Source organism: Branchiostoma lanceolatum, chromosome 1 (assembly GCF_035083965.1).
Source record: "Branchiostoma lanceolatum isolate klBraLanc5 chromosome 1, klBraLanc5.hap2, whole genome shotgun sequence".
Taxonomy (NCBI): Eukaryota; Metazoa; Chordata; class Leptocardii; order Amphioxiformes; family Branchiostomatidae; genus Branchiostoma; species Branchiostoma lanceolatum.
In genome coordinates, this window is record NC_089722.1 from 42622427 (window position 1) to 42650412 (window position 27986).

General features: G+C 41.5%; 2 protein-coding genes across 3 annotated transcripts; one reads left to right on the plus strand and one right to left on the minus strand.

Annotated features, from left to right (window-relative positions):
- The first annotated feature begins 874 nt into the window (after window positions 1-874).
- On the plus strand, window positions 875-9594 carry LOC136424054 (NLR family CARD domain-containing protein 4-like). 2 transcript variants are annotated; one of them, XM_066412477.1, is made up of 7 exons: window positions 875-1407; window positions 1966-2055; window positions 2709-2819; window positions 4126-4383; window positions 4749-4787; window positions 5767-8680; window positions 9261-9593. In XM_066412477.1, the coding sequence occupies exons 2-7, from the start codon at window positions 2010-2012 to the stop codon at window positions 9325-9327; spliced, it is 3435 nt and encodes a 1144-aa protein (XP_066268574.1). In that variant the 5' UTR covers window positions 875-1407; window positions 1966-2009; the 3' UTR covers window positions 9328-9593. The 2 variants fall into 2 exon arrangements, with proteins under 2 accessions (XP_066268574.1, XP_066268566.1); XM_066412469.1 differs by lacking the exons at window positions 4126-4383; window positions 4749-4787 and having other exon boundaries at window positions 9261-9594.
- A 2145-nt stretch (window positions 9595-11739) lies between these two features.
- On the minus strand, window positions 11740-27670 carry LOC136424069 (mitogen-activated protein kinase 1-like). The gene is made up of 10 exons (XM_066412490.1): window positions 27515-27670; window positions 23199-23325; window positions 22440-22495; window positions 21465-21654; window positions 19451-19583; window positions 18509-18580; window positions 16751-16909; window positions 16256-16365; window positions 15723-15841; window positions 11740-15153 (listed from the first exon to the last, which is right to left on the minus strand). The coding sequence occupies exons 1-9, from the start codon at window positions 27628-27630 to the stop codon at window positions 15728-15730; spliced, it is 1077 nt and encodes a 358-aa protein (XP_066268587.1). The 5' UTR covers window positions 27631-27670; the 3' UTR covers window positions 11740-15153; window positions 15723-15727.
- Between the last annotated feature and the right edge of the window lie 316 nt (window positions 27671-27986).

Below are 27986 nucleotides of genomic sequence, written 5' to 3' on the forward strand. Positions count from 1 at the left end.
TCAGTGTTGTCATCACTTAATATTCTTGATTAGATGAAGATGATTTTTCTAATGTGCAACCATGCTTCAATTCCTTACCTGTTGTCTCTATGTTTATTGACTGACTTTTAGGTGTTTTTTTTAAAGTAGGTCGATGAAAGTTAGACATCCAGGTAATTTGATACGCGAAATAACAGTTACATGTTACAAAATCATAGTTGCTTGAGTAACTGTTATTAACCTATGCAAGAAGTGGAAACCACAAAACACACAGATCCGGGTTCTTTCACTTTTATATGATTCCTTTATTGTACATCAAGGACAAAAAATGGTCCAAAAATGGCGGGTATGCTTGCCTAACAGCCTGATCCGGTAACAATACAAACCATGTCCTCACTACGCCAGCATGTTTATCATTGTACTGATTGCTTTTATAACACTTTTTACTTCTCACCGTTCCGTTAACATCACTAATGTAGCTACACAGACGAGTTGTGTACAAAACGGAAATAATCATCACCATGGTTACCACAACAAAATTATTAGCTTTAACAAGCAGATTTCTCCTTAACTTAAAAATATGTGCTATGTAAAATACTCTCGTACATGTAGTAGTCGAATTCCTTTTGGAGTGTAGGTAAGGTCCCACACGTCTGTACTACACATCCACTAGCCTCAGACTTACAGCAACATGAGGTTAACCTTCTCCCTACTGAGGGAGCCTTCTGGCACCAAGTTTACATTGGTACCAGGGTACTACAGCAGTTAAGGTAAAAGAAGGAGGTTAAAATCAACCTCCTGAGGAAAAGCTGGTATCTGGAATGACGAGTGCATGACAGGTGCTGAAAAAAAGAAGGCCGTCTTCAGTTGGGAAGACAATGGGGATGAAATCTTAAGCCTTACATCTAGACTTCTTGCCAGATCCATTTTCAACTGAGGATAAGTGAGGGGGAAAAACTGGATGAAGCAGAAAGCCCAACCAAAACGCCTAAAAACTCGTCAAAAACCAGCCGGAACCACTCCTCTGCTCGGAGAATAGCCCTAATCAACTTCAATCTTACACAACACCATTGGTCTCGCCCCAGAGGTGCCGCCAAAAACTTTCCCACAGGTGGTTTCCTTCACGGAATGATCCATTTTCCCTACCTCGCAGGTTTTAAGAGCCGATTATATTTTGTTCATTGCCAATAGCGCAGTTCAGTATTTTACGATTGATAAAAGTAAACACTTCTTTATGCTGGAAAAGCGAGGAAACATTTTTTGTTTATATTGCTTAAGGTTTTCTTTTATGTCGCCTTTAATTTTCCTTCACCCCCATAGTCGAATAAACTGTTCCAATGTTCAAGATGGCGGCAGGCGGAAGTAAAAAGTCCCCGAAATTCGGCTCCAAAAATTGATGGAAGTTTTCAGAGGACATCCGTGAAGAAAGTAAGTACAGATCCCGTCTTTCGACTGTTCAGGGTTCTAAGATCCACCAGATATGTGTGATTTGTCGGCAATATCGTGTCGGAAAAAGAAAAATCAGAAAACAAAACAGCGAGTCTGAGACCAACATAGTAATTTTACCTTGAACGTTTAACTTTACTTTCATTGGTCTAATGACGGTAAAATCAGGATAAACAATCAGTTAAAAACATACTGCCCATCAATTTTCAAAACCTATCAAGTTTAAGCTCCAGATTTTAAAACTAAAGACCGTCCTTGTGTTCTGTGATAGTTACATTCTGATAATTTTCTCTTCATATATCCAAACTGTTAGCTGTTAGATTTCTACAACTCCTAAGAGGCCCTATTATACCTCCACCTGTTCATCACCATTGATAGTTTTTATTATGATCACGAAGAAATCATGTCATTTTCGTTTGCAAACCATGGTCATATTCAAATTTTAATATATCTTGTCATATATAAATCTATACCTAAGCTACATGATATATTTTCAGGTGTTGTTCCCACATACCTCATACACACACCTGTCTGTTCCAGGTGTTCTTATAATGACCATGCACCTGACACCTGTGTGAGTCACCATGGCTGAGGGACAAGGTGCAGCTGGTCGCTCAGGTGAAACTGCAGGTGAGAAATGTTACATTGTCCTGAAGGGAGAGTGAAGTTACCAGTAGATATAATAACCTTCTCTGGCTCAAAAGTCCTGGGCTGTTTTCCGAGTCAATATCACTTTCACTTTCAAAGTTGACTCAACAGTGTATGAACAGAAATTTAGGCTACTTAAGTACTAGTACAGTCAAACCTGCCCAAGGCGACCACCCGGCGGACCGGGCAAAAGCGGTCACCATGGCCAGGTGGTCGCGTTGAAAAGGTGGTCGCCTAGGCAGGTTTGACTGTACTCCTTTTTCCCGGAGTCGATTTGAGTCACTTTCAAATTTGCATTTTCATGCATGTAAATCCATGGAGTTGACTTGGAGTCTGGTCAGGGGTCTTATGAAAATCAGTGAAGTCACTTGACGCCAAGTAAGAAATTTGTTGACCCGGGGTTAAGGACTATGTTGTCTCCTGCTTTAAGGAATTATCCCATCTGTGCATCATGAAATTAATTATGTGTATTGACTAGATTTAGTTAAAATTCCTAGAGGGAAAAGATGTGTTTTTATCTTGATCATAAACATTTAAGATTTCAGTCAATTACAATACAAGCACCAGTAAATGCGTCACTGCAGAAGCTCTTGATATAGCGTCTGTAACACCTTAAATCCATCTCCCTGAGACAGGTTCACCCCAGCCTTCTACCAGCCAGCTGAAGAGGAAGGGGGAGGATGGAGAAGAGTTCCCTGTGGAGAAGAAACCAGCTCCTTGTAGAGAGGAAGGGTTACCAGTGGGAGGTGAGAGGTTATTTATGGTGTATATAGTGGTACAATGCTAAGGCTTATCTATCACCTGTATATGCAGGTAAGTGCATTTAAAATTGGAGCTGTGCAGGTATTTCTGAGGTCTACCTGCACCTAACCTGCACTGGTCCATGTACTGGGTATATACAGGTTAGTGTAGGTAGAATTGGAGCTGTGCAGGTATTTCTGAGGTCTACCTGCACCTAACCTGCACTGGTCCATGTACTGGGTATATACAGGTTAGTGTAGGTAAAATTGGAGCTGTGCAGGTATTTCTGATGTCTACTTGTACCTAACCTGCACTGGACCATGTACTGGGTATATACAGGTTAGTGCAGGCAAAATTGGAGCTGTGCAGGTATTTCTGATGTCTACTTGTACCTAACCTGCACTGGACCATGTACTGGGTATATACAGGTTAGTGCAGGCAAAATTGGAGCTGTGCAGGTATTTCTGAGGTCTACCTGCACCTAACCTGCACTGGTCCATGTACTGGGTATATACAGGTTAGTGTAGGTAGAATTGGAGCTGTGCAGGTATTTCTGATGTCTACCTGCACCTAACCTGCACTGGACCATGTACTGGGTATATACAGGTTAGTGCAGGCAAAATTGGAGCTGTGCAGGTATTTCTGATGTCTACCAGCACCTAATCTGCACTGGTCCATTTACTGGGTATATACAGGTTAGTGCAGGTACAATTGGAGCTGTGTAGGTATTTCTGATGTCTACCTGCACCTAACCTGTACTGGTCCATGTACTGGGTATATACAGGTTAGTGCAGGTAAAATTGGAGCTGTGCAGGTATTTCTGATGTCTACCTGCTCCTAACCTGCACCACAGTTAGGGTAAGGGTCTGTGAATGAATGAATGAATGAATGAATGAATGAATGAATGAATGAATGAATGAATGAATGAATGAATGTATCAATACCGTTATATTTAACTGAAGTGTGATGAAGCTATGCGGATAGGGCTGATGACCATGTGATTATGTGTGATGACAACTTATAAGCCGTTGAAAAATTATTCCCAGTGAGGGGAGTAGAGACTTAAGTGAAATCGAACACTACAGTAGAACAACGAGCGCCACAGACATATAGATGTGACGGATGGCATACAACGTGAGATTTGTAAATATTTCTTTGTCTTCTAAATATGTATCAATACTGTTATATTTTAAATGTGCTATGCTCTCCTAAGGGAGGAATAAAGAAGAAGAAGAAGAATGAATGAATGAATGAATATGATATGTTGATGGCAAATGATCAGTAACGCTTCATTTCTATGTTGCATTACAGACATTCGTAAGTACTTCTATCACATCAAGGAAAAGGTGAGCTCAGACTGGAAGGACCTGGCCTTCCATCTTGGATTTGAACAACCCGACATCAACAACATCGATGGGAGAAACCGAGATGACAAGTCTCGCTGCATGGACCTGTTGGAGGAATGGCTCAAGCGTAACGGAGAGAGAGCCACCATAGAGGTCCTGATGGAGGCTCTGTCTGAGGCAAACCTGCAGAGTGTTGTGGATGGTCTAAGGAAAATCTTTCCTGGTAAGAAGTATTCTCATCATTAATTTCTTCCTGATAAGTCATGTGATTTTATTTTATTCATTTGCAATATGGTAGACTGAGTCTGTACGTTTAAAGTTGCTAAGATTACCTTTTTTGAATTTTATGATTATTTTGAAGTTGGCAGGAATAAAGAAGACTTTTAAGCATCAATTAATTTCTTTGAAAGAGGTAAATAAAATGTCGCCATGACGGCATAACAAAAAATCTTGTGGTCTATGATTCTCCTAAGTCTGGTTCTGGAAAGTCAATTCAAAACATTATGAAGCTGTTGTTGTTTAACATTTTATTATCATTGTTCATAAAAACATTTTAACATGTTATAATTCTTCACTGTTCTCTTCCAGAACTGCCCTTTCCTGCTGGAGCTGCAGGAACAGAGTCAGGTACGAATAAGATTGTTCCAGAATTCAAATCAGAAAAGATCAAATCTCAACTAAGTTTTGACAGCTTTTGTGACATACAGTTTAAAGAGCATAAGACACCAAAATACAACATTTTCTTATTATCTGAAATAGGAATAGCATCATTGAAGGAATACAAACTTTTAAAACAAATACACACCCTTCTGATGTTATCTAACATTGAACCATCAGAAACCATACTTCCATGGATCCAGCTCTTTATTCTTATCTGATCTTCTCACCAGATGATTACATTAATCAGTGACTAATGCCTACTCATGACGTCACAATGAACACGGCAGCTGGTTCGGAACCTTACACAACGGCTTGCGAAAAACATTATTTGATGAGCAAACAGTGCTTAATTATTGTGATAACATTTAATTAAAGGACATAACATTATCTATTTCGTTTCCTTGTAAAAAAATAACGTTCTTTCCGAGCCGATGTGCAAAGTTCCAAATCGGCTGCCATGTTCGTTGTGGGGTCATGAGCAGGCAAGTAGGCAAGTCACTGATTAATGTAAATACCTGGTGGGAAGAATGTAAAGCTGGAGGTATGATGTTTTGATGGTTCGTTGTTCAATAACATCCGAAGTGTGAATATGTTGTGAAAATGTCCATGTTATTAAACAATAGTATTATGTTTTATGTAATTTCCGGAAATTCTTAATGTTGATGTCTTTGGTGTCTTATGCCCTTTAACTTTGAATTGATAAAATTTACCCTTGCAAAGCTTAATGTAGAATAACATATAATAGAAGGCAAAGGATTTTTAAGCTACTTATATTTCAAGGCACCACTACTGTCTGTTGCAGATCACACTTAAAGAATTAACAAGTACCTGAGTTCAAATTGACAAGGTTTATCCTTTGATATGCAATGATATCTTTGTCTTTTGTCTATGTTAGGTTCTCATTAACTGAGAGTTTGACAACTTCCTGTCCCTTCTATTACTCCAGATGTGTTCCAGAAGTCTGTGAAAAAGTACTATGAGTTGAAACTGTCTCACTTTAAGCCCCTGATCTGGAATGACAACTTCACACTTGCCCTCGGTGATATCTTCACCCAGTTAGAGTTGATACCAACACAGAACAAACACCTTAAAACATCTGAAAAATACAACAGGTCAGAATCCATGGGGGGAGAACAAAGGAAAGAACTGAAGTCATTAGACGACTTGTTCAATCCAGATGTCACAGGACTATCCACAGCACCAAGGTGCATTCTGCTTGAGGGTGAAGCCGGAGGGGGGAAGACAACGTTTTTGTCCAAAGAAGCCCTAGATGCCGTCTCACAGAAAACAGAGCTGGGCAGACGGCACGACATCGTCCTGTTGATCCGACTCCGGGAGGTGAGAGAGGGGGAGACCATAGAGGAGATGGTGTGGGATCAGTGTGTTGATGAAACAGTTGATATTGAAGCACAGGCCATCAGAGCAATCCTAAAGAGAAATGAGTCCCGTGTGCTCTTTCTCCTAGATGGGTATGATGAGCTGCGGCCTGAGGCCAGGGCAGCCGGGCAGGCCATTCCCAAACTGCTGTCTGGCAAGATGTACCCCAACAGCACGATTGTGATCACCTCCCGACCCTCAGCAGGAGTGCAGCAGTACACCCGGCCAGACTGTCACGTACACATCATGGGCTTCTCTCCTAAACATATGGTGAAATATGTGAGGAAATATTTTGTCATCACAGAACGTCCTCAGCTGGCAGAAGAGTTTGTCAGGCAATATTTCATAGTCCATGATGATTTGTTAGATGATGACTTGTCTGCTGGCGGCCATGATGATGAGAATGAGAAAGTGTATCTGAAACATGATGAACTCTTGACTAACCTAATCCAGACCCCAATGTTCCTGGTGTTGGTCTGTCTGCTGTGGGATGAGGACCAAGAGATGGTGTCTACTGGAACAATGACAGGGCTGTACAACAACCTGGTAACATATTTTGTGAGAAAGCACTGTGAGCGGGAAGGAGTGGACATGTCAACAGAAGGGCTGCCTACAGAGGTTGCTGAGTCATTACTGCAGCTCGGCAAGCTTGCGCTAGAGGCACTGTTAAGGAATGAGACCCTGCTTGATCTCACAGAAGTAAAGAGGGAGAAGGTTGATTGGGAGTTGCTGTTAAAGCTGGGTGTGGTCTCTTTGGAGGTTTCTGCCTCAAAATTGCATCCTAGGAAACAGCTGAACTTTTCTCACAAGACCATGCAAGAGTTCTTGGCTGGACGATATGTCGCTCATGCTCTGTCTAACCAAGACATCGTTAAGCTGCTGCAGCTCACCTCCATAAGCAAGGCACTTGAACTCAGTAACCTGCTTCAGTTCACGTGCGGCTGTGACTCACGGGCAGCACAAGCTGTGATGGAGGAACTGAGCAAGCTCAGCAGCAGAGAGTTTTCACACTTACAACCAGAACAGTTTGTCTTGCCAAATATGTTTGAACGTTCACATGTGCCAGTGGCTCGAGACATGAAGAAGTCCTGCGATACCTATGAAAGGTTTGCAGCACTGTGCCTGACCATCCTTAGTGAGAGAAAAGAACCAGAAGTGCTCCAGGGTATCAGTCAAACCCTGCCAATTGTCATGCTTGACAGCTCCATTAACAGTAGAGAAGCCACTGTGACAGCTCTTAAGTATTACATACAAAATCTTCACTCAGCAAATCTGCCAGACAGGCTCATACTTACAATCTATGGAGGCACTGACAGCAGAAACACAGTTCAGTACCTACAGCAGTGTTTTACAACTTCACTCCCTGGACTTAAGTTGGACTTGAAACTAGCATCAGTAAGGTTTGACTCACCTGATGAGACAGCTAGGCTGGTTTCAGTTCTGAAGAATGTTCCTTGTCTGAGGGCACTGGTTCTGTTTTACGCAGACCTAACACCATCATCTCTCCAGCCACTTGTGCAGGGGTTCAGCCACATGTCTCTGTTAGAGGATCTGTATCTTTCTTGGAACTTTGACCTTGGAGATGCTGGGATGGAAGTTCTACAGGTTGGGCTGTCCAGTGTTCCACACCTGGCTGTACTCCGTCTTAGAGAAGTCTGCATGACAGCTGTGGGCCTGTCATCCCTGGCTCCCTACATGCGACACCTAGTGGGACTGAGAGAACTGGATATAAGCCTTAATAAGGTCGGTGACACTGGGCTGAAGTCTCTTACCGCCATCCTGCCCGCCTTAACGGCCATGCAGGTGTTGATCCTGTCCATTATAGGTATCAGCCCCACAGGCATGCGCACACTGGTCCCTGCACTGTGTCAGCTAACCAGACTCATCAAACTGGACATTAGTTATAATCCCATAGGAGACCCTGGGCTGGAATGCCTGGCTGCTATCCTCCACCACCTCACAGCCATGAAGGTGTTGGTTCTCCAGTTGACAGTTATCAGTGACAGGGGAATATCATCCTTGATCAAAGCTCTGCCTCACCTGGTGCAATTACAGGTGTTGGATGTGAGAGGCAATATCATAGGGGACTCAGGGATTGTCTCACTGGTGCAAACACTCTGCCAGCCCAGCAGTTTGGACATGGAACAAAACCCACCTGGTGACAAGAGTCTAACCACAGCCCCTCACTGTAACAACACTCTACAGGAGCTGCACATTGGGAACAATAGTGGAGTAACAGGAGCCGGACTGGGGAGGGTCGCACAGCTCATCAGCGCACTGCCGGCACTAACCTGGCTGGACATGTCTGGTGATGAGGACACACCTGCACACCTGCCTGACACCGCTGCCATGGCTCTGGCCGAGGCTCTACCCAGACTCCCTGCCCTGAAGTGGCTGGACCTAAAGTACATCTCCATGGAGCCTGCAGGGTTCCAGGCTGTGGTGCAGGCTGCTGAGGAACACTCAACACTGGAGAGGCTGGGGTGAGTTATATCGGTTATCCTATAATGGTACATGTATACTGTACCAAAGGGTATCTTAAAGGGACTCAATTCAATACATTTCAATGGTATCAGTATAAAATGTTTTGAAATGTTTGAATTGACTTTTGCTATAAGACAAGTCCAAGACTATCTGCACTGTAGATAAAACACCCTTACAAGTACATTTGTGAATATTACACTACAACAAGTATGTTTGTGAATATTGGTTATCCCGGAAATTGAAGAATGAAATTGTAATTCAATCTATACCACTGGATAACAGTATGTACGTATCAGTAAAATGAAGAAACATATCAGGTTACAGGGCACTTGAAATGTCTGACATGTTCATACTGTAAGCCAGTGGTATAGATTGAAGTACAATTTTGTTATACTACAATAGGATACATTAATTTGGTATGTACCAATCATTAACAGTCCAATATTGCCTAATAGTTTTATAAAAAAATTATGGAATAGTTTATTTATCACAGCAGTTTTACTTCCATACTCTTTAGTGAAAACTATATAATGTGTTTTGATTAAGTAGGCATCTCTGTTTTCCTTTCTCCATACACAGCTACTCTGAGCGTCTATTTCCTGAGGGAGCGGACACCACAGCCAGCTGTCTGGGGCTGTCTGACTGAGTCCCCAACATGCCGACCTGTTATGTACATTGTCTCAGCTAAGGTCAGCATACTGTATTATTGAGGTTATAGAAATGCCAACATGTTACAGACATCATAATATACATGTAGATTGATGCTACAACAGTGAACATTAACCTAAATGGCACCAAATGGTTATATTTACATATTTATCAGAAATTATCGAAAATAGGACAATGTCTGTGATTTGATTATTGATAAGTACGAATTTGATTCAATTTTTCTTTCCCTATAAAGAGATATCCTTTGCATCTAAGGGAGCGGACACCACAGCCAGCTACTTGAAGCTGATCTACTTCTGAGTTCCCAACATGGCGACCTGTTCTGTACATTGTCTTAGCTGAGGTCAGCATACTGGATTTGTCAGGTTATAGTCATGTCAACATGTTACAGACATCATGAAACAAATGGTTATTTATCAGAAGTTGTCAAACGTAGGACAATGTGACTTGATTAAGAATTTGAGTTAGTTTTTCTTTTCCTATACACAGCTATTCTGAGTATCTAAGTAAGCAGACTACACAGCCAGCTGCCTGGAGCTGTGACCCTGCTGAGTTTCCAACATGGCGACCTGTTCTGTACATTGTCTCAGCTCAGGTCAGCAGACTGTATTTGTCAGGTTATAGTAATGTCAACAGGTAGAGACATTGATGAAGAGCTAATTAACTTTACCAAGGAGGGTTTATAACGACTTTTGGTAGTGTTTGTGTCAACATGATAGTAACAAGAGAATACTAGATGGGTTTTCTTGATATTTGGTATGTGGGTGTGGGGGTTAAAGACCTCAAGATGATTAGATTTTGATACTGCAGTGAAACATATCACACTCAGGGTGCTGAAGATGTTGTTACAAAGTTCAGAACAGTGATGATTCTAAAGGTCACAGACTCTGTGACCTGTGATGTGATCAACATGTTGAAATTAAAGACTTGTGTATTTTTATTTTATTAATGAAATTTGAGCAGAGATTTTTAAATCTAAAGTGATAAAAACTGCCCAGTTGTATCGTAGGTAACATTGGTAATCTCTGTTGGTGTTATGAATGTAAACTTTTGTTTAGATTTTTTGTGCCAGTAATTTTCTGCTGGGATTTTTGTAAAGACAGCAGCTCTACATGTACAGTTTTAACCTATGACTTCTCACCCTAAACAAGGGGTCAAAGTTGACAGGAAGTTTCCATCAACTGCTGACCTCAACATCGTGTCATTAGAGTCACCCAGAAGTTGTTAGCTTTTGTTTGTATCCACATTTTCACATCATTTGGCTGTCTTGTATATAAAATGCGTCATTTAATTGAGCTGTACTATGTGGTCGAATTTGGTAATGCTTGGAAACATGTAAATTTGAATGTACATACCTGTAATAAAAAGGCAGATCATGGCGAGTCAGTGTTGTCATTACTTCATATTCCTGGTTAGATGAAGATGATTTTTCTATTGTGCAACCTTGCCTGAATTCCTTGCCTGTTGTCTCTTTGTTTATTGACTGACTTCTTAGGTTTTTTTACAGTAGGTCGATGAAAGTTAGACATCCAGGTAATAAAAAAATACGCGAAATAAGAGTTACTCAATGAGCTGGACATGATTTTGGAAACAGTCGGACGTTTCAAGTAGCATCCACTACTTTTCGTCAGTGTCACAAAATCATGTCCAGTTGCTTGAGTAACTGTAATTTGGCTGGTGAACAGTAGGTTCCCGAGAATACATAATGTGTTTATGTAGTTATGGGGGTCAATAATTAACCACTAAAGCCACAGGAAAGGCCACATTTCCCTATTGCTGTTGCAATGGAAAAACTAGTTTGCCCTTTGATTAAACAAATGCTTTCGGCATTCAAACCAGGTCAGAAATAGTGTCAGTAACATGGAATTTTTTTCAGCAACTACGGGCAGTTTTAAATTTCTGATAACTTTGTGAATATATAGCTGATTAGATCTGACAGCTGAGCTCATTAAATTTTCACTTTAAAGTGCCCAACCCCCATTCCTACTTTTTTTGACATTTAAAACCAATGTAAGAAGTAGAAACCACAAAACACACAGATCCGGGTATTTCCTCTTTTATATGATTCCTTTATTGCACATAAAGGACAAAAATGGTCAAAAAATGGCGGGTATGCTTGACTAATAGCCGATAAAATTAGAGAGGTTAAAGAAACAAAAACTGAGTTGGTCTTGTAGCGGAAGGGATATACATGTAAGGCTTTCATCCTATACACAGTTGATTTACTTGGGAATAATTCCCTGGCAGAGACAGTACCTAAACTTGAGGGTGCGCAACTTCCAATTGAAACCCAGAATAAACTGGGGTGTGCTCCCTTAAATAGCATCCCCCCCCCCCTTGACATCACCAATGCAAGAAGTAGAAACTACAAAACACACGGGTCCAGGTATTTCCTGTTTTATATGATTCCTTTATTGTACATCAAGGACAAAAAATGGTCCAAAAAATGGCGGGTATGCTTGCCTAACAGCCTGATCCGGTAACAATACAAACCACGTCCTCACTACGCCAGCATGTTCATCGATGTACTGATTGCTTTTACAACACTTTTCACTTCTCACCGTTCCGTTAACGTCACTAATGTAGCTACACAGACGATTTGTGTACAAAACGGAAATAATCATCACCATGGTTACCACAACAAAAATTATCAGCTTTAACAAGCAGATTTCTCCGTAACTTAAAAATATGTGCTATGTAAAATACTCTCGTACATATAGAAGTCGAATTCCTTTTTGTAGTGTAGGTAAGGTCCCACACCTCTGTACTACTTATCCACTAGCCTCAGACTTACAGCAACATGGGTTAACCTTCTCCCTACTGGGGGAGTCTTCTGGTACCAAGTTTACATTAGCACCATGGTACAGCAGCAGGGAGAAGGTTAAGGTAAAGCAAGGAGGTTAAAATCAACCGCCTGGGCAAAAGCTTGTACCTGGAATGTCAGGTGCAGAAGGATAGAAGACCGTCTTTAGTTGGGAAGACACTGGGGACAAAATCTTAAGTCTTAGTCCATCTTAAAAGCCTTACATGTAGACTTCTTACCAGATCCATTTTCAACTGAGATACAGTTATTCCAACATTCACATTTTTCACAATGGAAATACTCGCCTTTAAAGTTCATCAGATTTCCTAACATTCCCAGCGTCTCTCCAAACTTACCAGAACCAGTCTAAGGTCACACCAAGTTAATGTGTTGGCTGTCGGAAGATCAACATGAAAACAGAGTCTGAGGGAAAGTCTGTACCTTTTTAGGGAGTGGATATGGCCAGATTAAAATTTCCCTAATAAGACCTCTGTTTCCATCTTGGCGTCTTCCTTATCTTTCCACCATGATGTCTGTGAACCAATGAAATCAACTGGTGTGGCCTGCATGCTAAATTGTAACATCATTGCTTTCTTCTGTAAAATACAACATTGGTTTGCTCAATTTTCTCTAAATTTGGTGTGAAAGTCAAGCCTGCAGGTGTTTTACCATTCAGAAGTTGTTTTTTGTCCACCAGTACAGAAAGGCGACATTCGGATTAAAAAGCAATATGCAGCCCAAGCCAATGGTGAAGGCCGTATGGTCTTGTTTGGTTGGACATGCAAAAAACTACCTTTGTGGCGGAGCACAGAAAATGGGAAAGTTTGCAGCGGATCTATCTAAACAGTACGAGGGTCGCATGGAATCTTTTATTTTTCCAAAGAAAACATTTCCCGGACATTCATGGCACCGTGTTGGAAGCCCCACATGTAAAGCCGACGTGAAGTTTCAGACATCAGTCTACAGGACATTCTGCTCTCTTCATTACCCTGGCTTGGTTTCTGTCACATTGTTTAATAAAACGAGTCTTTCTTGTCTCCGCAAACCTAAAGTACTAAAGTGATACAAATTCGCCACTTCCGGAATGAAAATATAAAAAGAATAATTATTGAATGTTTCAGCTTTTTTCGTAACACAGAACTTTCCAGTGCTCAGCTTACAGATGAAAACCCTGCAGACCCAATCTTTCTCGGCTGCCTTTGGTGCATCAAATAGCTTTTTATAAACCCTCCCAGCAAGTGGCATGTAGCCTGCGGTACAATATTACATTGTATACACAAACCAAGTACAGAAGCATTTCACATCCGTCGTGAAAAGCACCTTCCTGTCAACAAGACTATTCTTCAGCTGAGAACGTCCGTGGTTTTCTGGCAGAGAGAGTTGTAAAATTTTCATCAATTGTTTGGTGTAAAATATTCAGCAAGGTTAGATCAGAACCAAATATCAACAAGGAGCTACGAAAACTTTTCCATCACATGACAGCTGAATCTTGTACTGCACAGTCACAGTTTTAACAAAAATGCCCTCACGCATTTACCTCCATTGCCTTTTCACACGTGACCGGCCCTAAACCGACTCTCCATAACTTTCAAATTCTAGCTGAATCTTTTACTGCACAGTCACAGTTTTACCAAAATGCCCTCCCATGTGAGCTAGCCCTAAACCAACTCTCCATAACCTGGCTGGTTGGTTGCTTGACGTGCCAATGATGGTCATTGTATATTACGAAACACACTGGAAACTTACATCACTTTAACCAATTCCACTTTAACTTGTTGTAAACAAAGGTAACAGGTTTCACAGTTCAACACAAGGCCCTTTATTCTGCCATCACCTTTCCTCAGGGTCATGAGTTCAACAGTTATTTTAGGACTTTTCGAAGATGATTATATTTTCCAACTCTCCAGCATTGTGACCAGAGTTCTCTGACAGTTTTACAAATATTGACAAATGAAGTACGAAGCTCAGCAACCCTCCACTCTTAGTCTTACTACCCTGTAATTCTGGCCACACCCAAACCGTATGTACACCTCTGTCCGCACTATTACACTTCTTACTCCTTCACATTAAGGTTTAAAAAAAAGCATTATTCTACGCTTAATTCCTTTTCAAATATTGGCTGCCTTGGAAATGTTTGCAAGCTTTTAAAGAAAAAAAATTCAATTGTGTTCTCAAAGGGGAACAAATCCCACTATATAAACAGATCAGTGGACTTGGTCGAGGTTTAAGAGAGCCGTTCCTTTATATGAAGTAAGCGCTAAAACAATAATTCAACTTACAGTTCCCCTCTCCAAGGCTTACAACATTATACAATTTATATATCTTTATCTTCTACTGCTAGATATAACTACAGATGGTTGTGAGTCACCATCACAGTTCCCTGTAAGCTGTACAAAGTGAATCATTCTCCTCACCACTCCAACAGTTCTCTAATGGAACCATTCCTTCTTCATCGCACCTAAGGAAACCCCAGGGTTCCAAATACTTTTTTTTTCGGGTAAGGTTTAAAATCTACCTGCACCAGACACAGTTTACATGCACTAAACGTTTTCTTCCCTTCTAGATTTTGTCCATCAAAAATAATGCTTTTAGTTTTAGATGTCGCTGGTACTGTAGTATAATTTTAAATCTTACAATCTGCTGAACAACTGGCTGTCAAATGTGAAAATGCAAGGCTTTTTTTTGTTGTTGCTGCAGGCTGGTTTCACCATGGACCAGTGCAGGTTATAGACATCAGAAATACCTGCACAGCTCCACTTTAACCGGAACACACACATGCAAGCAGTATTACTAGCCTGGCAGAAGATTGGTGAAGACATGTCCCTACAGCTTGGTCTGACCGTACAGAATTCCACTGTGTCTGTTCTTCATGTTCAAGTTGGAGGGATAGCCACAAGATCAAGTCACAAGTATGTAAAGGTGCTCCATGTACATCTGCATGTAGGGGGAGGGGGGCGTGGGGAGGGGAAAATTCTGCTGTCGACAGTCTTCTACCGAATCCTGCAGAACAAGGGGAAACACGGGTCAGTTTGAGATCCATTCTACAGCTGATTTTTACACACTTTTTGTTATACATTTTTCTCTCAGATATTTTTCAGTCAAAGTTCTACAAGAGACCAAGACAAAAACCAGGTGGAAAAGTTGAATCTGGTTATTTGACTAATATATACTTTAAAATACCAGTAACCATGGTGATAGCAGCCTGGTCCAGGTCATTGACCTCATTTGTTAGGAGAGGAAGAGGAAGAAGAAAGAAGGAAACTATATTGGCATAAAACTTGGTCTTGAATTAATCTTCTTTTAAAGACTACTTCAAGACATCCTTAACTGTCTTAACCTCATACCTATTCAGAGTTTTGGTATAGAATCTGGTGTTCTCAGTCCTATCGTTAGTCACTGACGAAAGACAGTGGATGCTGTCTGAAACGTCTGACTGTTTCAAAATTTTATCCAGTTGCTTGAGTGAAATTTTTGGCCTATCTTGCTACCTGGATGTCTAACTTTCATCAATGAGGAAACAAAATGTTTCCCTTTCACGAAGGTAAACATGATGAGAAACGAGCGCTCACCTGTCTCACTTGCTTTGGTGGCTGAAAAACTTCGTCTCCTCCCAGATCATTTCTTTCAACTTCTCCTTAGGCAGATCGTCAAGCTCTGTGTCGAACTTGAAGGGCTCGGAGGCTATCGGCTGGTGGGGAGAAACAAGACAATGATCAGGACGGGACACATAGTACAGTTACATCACACAGGGCACTCTGGGCTCAAAATTCTTTCTTGGAAATAGGTGCACTGGTGCACCCAACCCAAAAAATTTGGGAGGGAGAAATGAGACAATGATCAGGGTGGGGAGAAACAAGACAACCATCAGGGCAGGACACAAAGTACAGTTACATCACACTGGGCACTGTCAATACACTGTTGGGAGAAACAAGACTGATCTGATCAGGGCAGGACACACAAGGTACACATTTACATTTTGTACATCACACTGAGCACTGGTCACTCATCAATACACTAATCAATGTCTAATCAACTTTAGGCCAAGTGGCTAGGCTAGATCGAGAGGTTACCACAATGACACGACTCAAGCAAACAAACAAACCTCGTCGTCTGGATCGTAGTACTGGGACAGGTACTCGTGGGCCAGCGCCTCTTCCACCGTGATGCGCTTGTGGGGGTTAAAGGTCAACATTCTGTCCAGGAGATTCAGGGCTGGAAAAGCAGAAAATATCAGAAGTCATGAGATATTCGGTCTTAAGGTTTCCTCCCTGGCTAAATTGGCTTTTGACTTTTGATTGTTTTCTCATTAACAGATTAAGAAAGAACTGTACTAGTTGTGCTGATCATTGATAGCTGGTGACCAGCTATCGATAATTTAGAATCTAAATCTGATTTTTTTTACCATATTGATGATGTCATCAAATTTTTTATTTGTGCAAACATATGTCTGTAGCTTTGATGCACAAGGAAAACATAGTTTCACTGCAGTGTTATGTACCAAACTTTTCTCTTAGAAAGGTGTCCTCTGGGCGTCCCTTGCAAAAGGAGGGTACTAATTTCTTAGTTTTCCTAGTGCCAGAAGTAGTAGCCTGCTCACCGTGTGAGTCTGCCTTGGGGAAGATCCTGTTCCAGGGCACCTTGGCCTTGTAGGGGAGCGACGTGAGATAGCTGCGCGCCTTCTCGTTGATGATCCAGCTCAGGTCCTCGGAGCTCGGAGAGCCGACCACGCCCAGGATATGGCTGATCTGATCCAGATCTGGGGAGATGGAGTCAGGGATCTTTCTACAGATGGATGAATCAAACATTCACCCTTTTTTCCACAGATCGATGAATCAAACATTCACGCTTTTTTCCACAGATCTACATAAAATAGACCGAAAAGTCATGTAATTTTTCATTTTTTTGTTTCACACTTTCAACCCCCCTTCAAGGTTTATAAAAACATTTAACACCTTAAATATGGCTGATCTGCAAATCTACAGTCACAGGTTTTTTACAGGTAGATAAATCAAGTGATATGGTCAAGGTCTGGGGAGCTAGATTCATGGATTTCCCACAGATTGATGAATAAAAAAAATCACTATTTCACTTTCAATGAAAACCTGAAATATGGCTGATCTGATCTGGAACTACAGTCAGAGATTTTGTTTTTACACAGACAGATGAGTAAAAAATGTGTGCAATTTTTTTGGGTTTCAAAATTTTGATCCACTTCAAGGTTTCTAAAAATTAAGTCCAACACCAAGAAAATAGCTGATCTGGTCCAGGTCTTGACAACTACAGTCAGTGGTTTTCTTTTAAACTCATAGATCAATCAACAATTCAGTCTCTTTTTCAGTTTTTTGTTTCACATTTTGACCCCCTTTTATAGAAATTAAGGTTTGGTCTGGATCTCAAGAACTAGTCAGTTTAAACAAATTATGTGCCCTCGTTTTCTGTGCAGAAGATATGCTGAGTACTGCACCCTTTCAGCTCATAGACTGCCAACATGGCATCCAAATGAGAATAACGTTGTTTTGTTCTTCTTCAAATAGATAAATCAAGACAGCTAGAAAAACAAGACGAATTCTGGGCCCCCTATATAAAGATGAAGCCAGAATGTTCTGTGCAGCAGAGCCTCCTGTTGGATTGATTTAGTACTGCACCATTTGACATTGACAGCATGACATTTACCCCCCCCCCAAAAAAAACTCAATTTGATCATCCAAATGCAGCGTAAAAATTCTAGCAAATAGTACAATGGTTTTAATATATTTTCAGACACTTAACTGTCAAGAATATAGCGTACAATGGTACCTTTGAATACGTACCCCCCACAAATATAGGCGCAGAGTTAAAATTTACTTGCACAGCTCCAATTTGTGAGCACAAAAGTATATAATATCATGCACCCAGTAGTTCCAGCCTTTAAGCACTAGACCATGACTTGGCACTAGTGATGCGTACCTAAATGTAACATCAGGTACAGGTACAGAGGTTTAGGTACAGGTACCCAAATAATTTGAAAAATCAACATCTGAACTTCTTCAATGACAAAAACATAAACTGTTTTCAACTTGTCAGCATCTTTATTCAAAAAACATAACTAGGTTTCCTACCACCAAACTCCCTTGGCCTAAAATGCCAAATGCTATCAAAACTCCCAGCCTGCCTGAATGACCTGTTGCATACTAGTAACTCTGTTCCAAGGTATCAATTTGGTCACGTTTGGTGTTGCATGAGGTCAGGAGATTAGTCACAAAATAAGCATTCATGATCCGGTATTTTCGACCTGTACAATACCGAATACATTTTTAGGGTACAGTACCGGTACGCAGAACCGGTACGCAGCACTACTTGGCAGGGTAAAGGATACAGTGCTTCCCTGGGAAGATGGGCCTGTTGTTCAGCATCTCTGCCAGGATACAGCCCACTGACCAGATGTCAACTGGAACAAACGTTAAGGACACAACAACAACAACAACATGTATTTCCTAGGTCATACAGTAGAACATGTATTGTCTACATGCTACGATGATAATCATGGAGATTACATGGAGAAACTGGTGAAAAGGTCTCTGTTGTCTAGTGGTTTAGCAAAAGGAAAGTAGTCACTCTCAATTGAGGTGAAGCATGATGCTTTTCTAATGATTTATACCTGTTCATTGTCAACAAATCCACTGACTGCAGACTGTAAATGGGTTTGTCTGCACATCGGTGTGTGTGATCTGTCATCATGAGACTGATGAAGGTAACTGGACTTGGAGCATACCTTGTATGTATGTGTGTGTGTGTGTGTGTGCGTGTGTGATTGTCAGCGTGTGTGTATGTGCGCACGTGTGTGTGCATGTGTGTATGCACGTGTGTGTGTGATAGTAACAGATCAAGGAGACCTGGTGTAGCCCTTGGGGTTGAGCATGTGTGCATGCACGTACGTGTGTGTGTGTGCGTATGTGTGTGTGTGTGTGCATGAGCATGTGTATGAATGTGCAAGTGTGTGTGTGTGAATGTGAGTGCATATGTGTGTGTTTGTGTATGTATGTGTGTGTGTTAGGTTTGTGTATGTTAGGGATCATGAGATATAAAGGATACTGGACTTAGTGTAGCTCTTGGAGTTAAGCATGTGTGTATGTGTGTATGTGTCTTTGTGTGTCAATGTGTGTGTGTGCGTGTCTGTGATAGTAACAGATAAAGGATACTGGACTTGGTGTAGCCCTTGGAGTTGAGCATGTGTGTATGTGTGTTTGTGTGTCCATATGTGTGTGTGTGTGTTTAAGTGTGTGTGTGTGTGTGTGTGATAGTAACAGATAAAGGATACTGGACTTGGTGTAGCCCTTGGAGTTGAGCATGATCTCGGGCGCGCGGTACCACCTGGTGGCGACGTACTCCGTCAGGAAGCCGGTGTGGTCGTGTTCCGGGTCCGCCACGCGCGCCAGGCCAAAGTCACAGATCTGTGGGGGGGAAACAGACAACAGGACGATTAGAGATGCCAGACTTCACCCCCTTACCCATACTGCCTTGTCACGCACGCCAGGCCGAAGTCACAGATCTAATTTGAATACCCCGGCGACCAGTGATAACTGGATTAAGTAGAAGCATCTCTGTGTGCTTCACAGACATACAAGTTTGTATTCCAACATGGTGCAGATGATGTCAAATGCAAAGCCTGTTTAGCAGCAGTGACTGGGGATGTCTGGTAACACTGTACTGTGTATATAAGGAACAGACACACACACACACACACACAGACAGATACACACTCACACATAGCTACACACAAACACACACACATAGATACACACACACACACACACACACATACACACACACACACAGACAGATACACACTCACACATAGCTACACACAAACACACACACATAGATACACACATACACACACATACACACACACACAGATACACACACACACACACACACACAGATAAACACACACACAAACCCAGACAGGAAAGCCATAGTTAAAAGTGTTAGTCTTACTTCAAGGCGCAGGTGTGCTAGTGAAAGTGTTACTCTTACATTAAGATCACAGGTGTTCCAGTGAAAATGAAAGCTTTACCTAAAGATCAAGGGTGTAAGTGAAAGTATTGGTCTGCAGGTGCTTATGTAGAAGCCATACCTTAGTGTTAGTGTGGTGTTAGTCTTACCTTAAGGCCGCAGGTGTGGGAGTAAAAGTGAAAGTCTTACCTTAAGACAGGTGTTTAAGTGAAAGAAAGTCTTCAATTGAAATCCATTTTTTTTACTTCAAGTGAAAGATTAACTTAAGATGATGTGTTTCAGTAAATGAAAGTCTAACATTGTAATCACAGGAGTTTTTGGTAAAAGTGAAAGTTTTACCTTAAGACGACAGGTGTGTGAGTGAAAGTGCGTCTTACCTTAAGATCACAGGTGGTGTTCAGCAGTAGGTTGGAGGGTTTGAGGTCTCTGTGCAGCATGTTAGCGGAGTTTTTAGTAAAAGTGAAAGTTTTACCTTAAGATGACAGGTGTACTAGTGAAAGTGAGAGTCTTACCTTAAGATCACAGGTGGTGTTGAGCAGTAGGTTGGAGGGTTTGAGGTCTCTGTGCAGCACGTTAGCGGAGTTTTTAGTAAAAGTGAAAGTTTTACCTTAAGATGACAGGTGTGTAAGTGAAAGTGAGAGTCTTACCTTAAGATCACAGGTGGTGTTGAGCAGTAGGTTGGACGGTTTGAGGTCTCTGTGCAGCACGTTAGCGGAGTTTTTAGTAAAAGTGAAAGTTTTACCTTAAGATGACAGGTGTGCTAGTGAAAGTGAGTCTTACCTTAAGATCACAGGTGGTGTTGAGCAGTAGGTTGGAGGGTTTGAGGTCTCTGTGCAGCATGTTAGCGGAGTTTTTAGTAAAAGTGAAAGTTTTACCTGAAGATGACAGGTGTGCTAGTGAAAGTGAGAGTCTTACCTTAAGATCACAGGTGGTGTTGAGCAGTAGGTTGGAGGGTTTGAGGTCTTTGTGCAGCATGTTAGCGGAGTTTTTAGTAAAAGTGAAAGTTTTACCTTAAGACGACAGGTGTGTAAGTGAAAGTGAGTCTTACCTTAAGATCACAGGTGGTGTTGAGCAGTAGGTTGGACGGTTTGAGGTCTCTGTTCAGCACGTTAGCGGAGTTTTTAGTAAAAGTGAAAGTTTTACCTTAAGACGATAGGTGTGTAAGTGAAAGTGAGTCTTACCTTAAGATCACAGGTGGTGTTGAGCAGTAGGTTGGAGGGTTTGAGGTCTCTGTGCAGCATGTTGGCGGAGTTTTTAGTAAAAGTGAAAGTTTTACCTGAAGATGACAGGTGTGCTAGTGAAAGTGAGAGTCTTACCTTAAGATCACAGGTGGTGTTGAGCAGTAGGTTGGAGGGTTTGAGATCTCTGTGCAGCACATTGGCGGAGTGGATGTACTTGAGACCCCGCAGGATTTGGTAGAGGAAGTAGCAGACGTGGTCGTTACTCAGCTGTTGCGTCTTCAGCAGTTTGTACAAGTCTGTCTCCATCAAACACTGCACTATGTAGCTGGGGAAGACTGTTAAGGACTAACATGTATCTGTGTAACCCTAACCCATCAAACACTGCACTATGTAGCTGGGGAAGACTGTTAAGGACTATCATGTATCTGTATAACCCTAACCCTTCAAACACTGCACTATGTAGCTGGGGAAGACTGTTAAGGACTATCATGTATCTGTGTAACCCTAACCCATCAAACACTGCACTATGTAGCTGGGGAAGACTGTTAAGGACTATCATGTATCTGTGTAACCCTAACCCTTCAAACACTGCACTATGTAGATGGGGAAGACTGTTAAGGACTATGTATGATCTGTGTAACCCTAACCCATCAAACACTGCACTATGTAGCTGGGGAAGACTGTTAAGGACTATCATGTATCTGTGTAACCCTAACCCTTCAAACACTGCACTATGTAGATGGGGAAGACTGTTAAGGACTATGTATGATCTGTGTAACCCTAACCCATCCAACACTGCACTATGTAGCTGGGGAAGACTGTTAAGGAATAGTCTGCATGGGATACCCTGGCAGGTTGTTTTTGTTGACCTTGTAGTACCTAGTGGTGCATAGGTCAGCAAGTTTCCTTGCTGTTTCAGTAGCAGGGTATATTTCTAATAGGTGGATTTGTGTCCCTTTTACATCCCTTCCGAAAGACATGTGCAGCCTCAACCAGCCAGCCCTGTAGCTCTGTGCTCTCATTTTGACCTCTTTAAAATGAGCCAAGGAAATGAACTGCCATGGGCCCGAGGTAAGGTACTTCTTCTAACGTCTGACACACAAAGGATACACGTCCTTCATCTCATCAATGGAGGCTGATCTGATGATGTTCTCAATGCCAATCACCTGTAACCATAGCAACACAGCATCAGTTATATAACTGTAACCATAGCAATACATTAGTACCACTACTGTAACCATAGCAACACATCTGTACGACTGATGTAACGATATCAACAAAACATCAATACCATAATTAACTCTATAAAACAATTTTCTCAATGCCAATCACTTGTAACCATAGCAACCCAGCATCAGTACCACCACTAACTCTGTAAATAGTGACTATAGGTGACTTAATCTTAACATTTTCATCCAATTATCTTAGTTCATTACAGGTAATTTCACCAAATTGGAATCAACCTGACGACCCGCCTCAGTGAAAGGACTGAAAAGCGACGCAGATGATTATGATTTTCCAGGTGGGAGAAAAAGAGAGTTTTGTATCCCGGAATTACCATGTTTGTGTTTGAAGCCAGGTAAGATGTAATTCCATAAATACATAATAAGTAGCTGAATGTCTCCTGGGCCGTTATCTTGACTTATTTTCTTGGCTTGTTAAAAACCCAAGTACCATCTTTAAGACTAAGGTGAACAAAAATTTGTCATCACAATCCAGTCAGTGTAACCCAAAACATCTGAGTGGCTCTCAATAAGATAATATAAATAACAATTCACAATCATAATTGACGTAGATAGAATAAAAAAAAATACAATAAGAAATAAGGAAAGAAACGGGTGTGTCTTTAAGACGTCTTGAGTGACTCACGTTCTCATGTTTAAACCTTCTGAGGATCTTGATCTCGCGTAGCGTCCTCTGGCAGTAGGTCTGGTGCTCAAAAGGACTGATCTTCTTAATGGCGATCCGCTTTCCTGTGGTCTGGTCTACAGCAGAGCTGTAAACAGTGCAACATACACACGGCGTTATTGTCTGTAAACCAACAATCTGCATACTGTATAGCCGGTATAACCGGGGCGTAACTAACACACCAGCTTCTGTATCTGTATACCCAGTATAACTGCCCTTCGGCGTAACACACCAGCTTTGCAGGCACGCGGCGCGGCAAGAGCTGGTTATATCACACTGAACGGCCTGTCATATAACCTTTGCACATCTGACTGCAAGCATTCTTTAAAGCTATGTAGTGAGGATGTTCCTACAGTACTTGACGACGATGAAGTCACTCTACTAAAAAAAGTAGTACTAATATGGTTCTTGGAAAATACAAGAATACATGAAGGCACAATGTCTTTTATCAATAATGATAGAAAATGATATTAAATCTAATGCAATAAACCATTTGATTGATTCTAAAATACACTCAGCAATTACACCTTAAATACATCATGGAAAGTACATTCAACGTTGTATCCAAACATTTCTCTGTAACTTGTAAGCTAAGGTCATACCAATTCATTTTTGTTCTGAAACGTAAAATCAAACATGAATTCAAGAGGAACCAAGGGACTTGGCGGAATGTTTTGAAAAGACTAGAAACTACAGTGTGTGAACCAAGGCATAGACTGCCCCTCAGACCCTTTTATCATGTAGCATTGTTTTTTAAAATCCGTGAACCAACCAATCCAATTGATGCCGCCTCCGATATGATCTGTAATTGACTCGGGTAATTTTCACCCATCCATCCTAGTCCCCCTACATGCTGGTTATTAGTGCTGATTATAACACGAGATAACCGATCTGATTCTGATGGAGGTCGGCAGGATTGGCAGGAACATCACACCAGCTGAGGCTCATGAGGGGGTATAAGGCATACACCTGATGGTACTGGAAGCCTTGCACTTTTGCGTGAAAACCCCCTAAGAAGCCCTAGCAGTGCTGTGACATCAGAAGAGAGATGTGTCACCTGTACACACACCAAGGTGAACAGTCCGCAAGAGCTGATTCCCCAGGACAATATACATTATTATTCATCTCTTGTTTGTTCTGAATCTGAGGCATCATCAGTTCAATTTGTGGGTTCTCAGACTTTTAAAAGTAATCTGTAATGCAAAATTGATAAGCCGATTTTTAAAAGTTTTTCATGAAGAAATAAAAACTTACAAAAACAGAGACTAAGGGCAAAGTCTGTATCTTGTTTCACAAAGTTTTAGGGAATGGATATAGGACTTTTATAGGTTTAATTTTTCCTTCCAGCTATCTTTTTTCATCTGGACCGCTTACATAATTTTTTTTAAAATGCCTCAAAACCATGACATCAAATTGGCATGGCTAGCCAGGACTTGTCTGATTAATTAATTTCCCACTAATGAAGTAAAATGGGCCGATTCTGGCTGTCCATCAAAAGGAACTGCTTAACCAATAAGAAGGGAAACAATTTTGGGTACACAAACTGATTATATATGAACCTCAGACTCAGAGCTCGAATGCCAAACTTAGAACAAGTGAAATGAGAATGGCTTTCTACTCTTTTTTCTGACACTTAAAAATGTCAAGAATATAGAATATATAATATCAGAACTTGTGTAATAGCACTTTTAGATATGTAACCCCTGCAAAAAATATCTAAGTGCATAGTCGAGAATCAGGTGCACTGCTCCAATTTTCACGTTTTGATGGAGGTGGGCGGGGCTTGATTATGATTTTACTACTTTGAAAAACTGCAGTTGTATTTACAAAACCTATTTCCAAATTAGGTGGTAACTAATTCACTCATGTAAACAAATAAACTGGCTTGGAATACAAACATATCACATCACGTTCCTCATTACTGTTAGTAAACAAACACATCCTTATGCAAACAACTTGAACAATTCAGTTAACTGTACGCACAATCCTCCGCCAAACACATGTACCAGTTAATAAACACTAGGATTTTCCACCAAACATCTGCTTGGAGGTCTTACTTGTATTCTTGTGTTCATGTCATTAACAATGCTGTTCCCAATCTTGTACCAATAACTTTGCAAGGCATGTAAGCCAACTGTTGCTTTCAAATCCAGGTGTCAACAAAATCTGCCAAGCAAACATAACGGAAATATGTAACGCTAACCCAAGCCAGGATAGATGATATAACAATGTCAGTTCCCGGCTATTGTTTGCAATACTGTTTTGAAAAATGATCACTTTAAAACCAGACAAAACAATTGATATTCTCAAGTACTATATACAATATACCAATTGTTCCACGCATATTTTTGGCATGTTGATTATGTTTCGCCAACGAAACATATTGTTTTTGTAAGGTTTCTTCTTCTCCTTCTTCTTCTCCTTCTTCTTCTCCTGTCAAATCTTCAAATCGCTTCTTCTCGGTCGTCCGTCGATCAAATTAGCTGAAATTTGGTATGCAGGTAGAGTACGTGTATACCCCTAGACCCTTTTTAAATTTTTTTGATTTAAGTTTTTAAAATGATTTTATGGAGGTTTTTTGGTCATTTTCAGACAAAAGTCGCACATGATGGCCTCCAGTGCCGTGGTGTTGAAACCTGAGGACCTGAAATTTGGTTCAGTTGTGCATTGGATATTTACCCAAAGGACCCCATTATTTTTTTTGGCATACACTACTTCAAAATGATTTATTTTGCAATTTTTTAATGCAATTTTTGGTTATTTTCTGTCGGGGCCAGCAAGAACTAGGTCATACTGTAACATAAGCCCTCCTACACTTACCATGTCTGGGACTTAAAACCAAGCAGATGTCAGGGGGTACCTCTACTAATGGTATTACAGAAAGTTATATGTACCTTATGTTACATGGTACGGATGTTATATTTGAGATGTGGGTACCTATAGGAAAGGTGACTACACCTGACAATTACTTATGCTAATGAGGACCTAATTCGCATAATGTATGCATAAAGTTGTATGTCCCTTACCGTAAATGCTGCGGATGTCATCTTTGAGATGTAGGTACCTTTAGGAAAGGCGAACACACCAGACCATAAATTATGCTAATGAGGACCTACTTTGCATAATCAATGCATGAAGTTGTATGTCCCTTACCGTAAAAGCTGCGGATGTCATCTTTGAGATGTAGGTACCTTTAGGAAAGGCGAACACACCTGGCCATAAATTATGCTAATGAGGACCTCATTTGCATGATTTATGCGTAAACTTGTAATTCCCTTACCGGAAAAGCTGCAGATGTCAGATTTGACCTGTACGTACCGTTAGCAAAGGTGATCACACCTGGCCATGAATTATGCTAATGAGGACCTCATTTGCATAATTCATGCATAAACTTGTATTTCCCTTACCGTGACAGCTGCGGGTGTCATCTTTAAGATGTAGGTACCATTAGCAAAGGTGAATGCACCTGGCCAAAAATTATGCAGAAACTTGGATTTGCCCAGGAGTTATTTTGGGACAGCCCACTTCTTGCATGAGGAGTATGGGCGAAACATCCTGAATTTGCTCTTAAAGCAAATGACGGCCAGTCTAGTTTGACTGATATTTTTGTGCTACACATAAATAACATTTGTATACGAATAGTAGTATTAGTACAAAATCCACCATCACAAATGCCATGAAACAATCTTCTAATGCTAATGTGGGCATTCTAAGAAGTGCCCCCCCCCCCCCCTTCTGTCTTTTTACCAAGAATCTTGTCACTCAAATTAAGACGTGTGACAGCACAGATTGCTGTTGAACGGAGCACGCCCCTTCAGCTGACCTGACAACATATTTATCGTCTGAAGGAGCCTGCCATGTTGTACCAGGACGGATTTTTTAGAGTAAACCCCAGAAACAGACATAATTCTGCACCGACAGCTCGAATCTCGCCACAACACTCCCCAAATCTCCCCACCTCCCTGTAAAACCCACTTGTAACATAATTTTCCAAAACGTCGCCAAGAAAATCAGCTCCCGCCCCGGCCAGACCGACAATCGTGGCTAGCTGTAGGTCTAGGAGGTGGATCTGAGGCTGGGATGTTGTCCAGCCGTTTTCCTGGCCATGTTTTCGCGGCGAGGGAGGAAAGGGGCTGCCCAGAAATCTCCCAGACTCCGGCAAAAATATGAAGATTTCAGCCCAGACGCCGCCACCAAAACTGGTGTCTTAGCGCCGAAACAGGCGGCGAATCCCGCCCCCACGGCCCCTTAGAGCGAATCTACGGGCTTCTACCTACCAGACCATCCCGTAGGCTCCTTCCCCGATGTACTGCAGGCCGCTGTAGCGCGGCCCGACCTCGAAACTCTGTCCGCGGACAACCTCGACATTCGGTCTGCCAGCTCCCTCCGCCATTTTACCTGCTTCCTACCAGACGACTTCGCGCCTCCTGATTGGTCCCGCGCCGTCACGTGACCAGGGATAGGTGTGGCGGCCACGGAATGTCACCTAACTCGACAGGTCTGGGGCGGATTTATCAGAGCGGATTTAATGCAGCGGATTAACGGAGAGGATTAAAGACGACGTCGTTGATGGGGCGGATTTGATAAGGTAGTATTAACAAGGAAGGGTTTAGAACGAGCTTGAAATGTTACCTAACTCGACAGGTCTGGGTTTACTGGGGCGGATTTATCAGAGCGGATTTAATACAGCGGATTAACGGACAGGATTAATGACGACGTCGTTGATGGGGCGGATTTAATAAGGTAGCA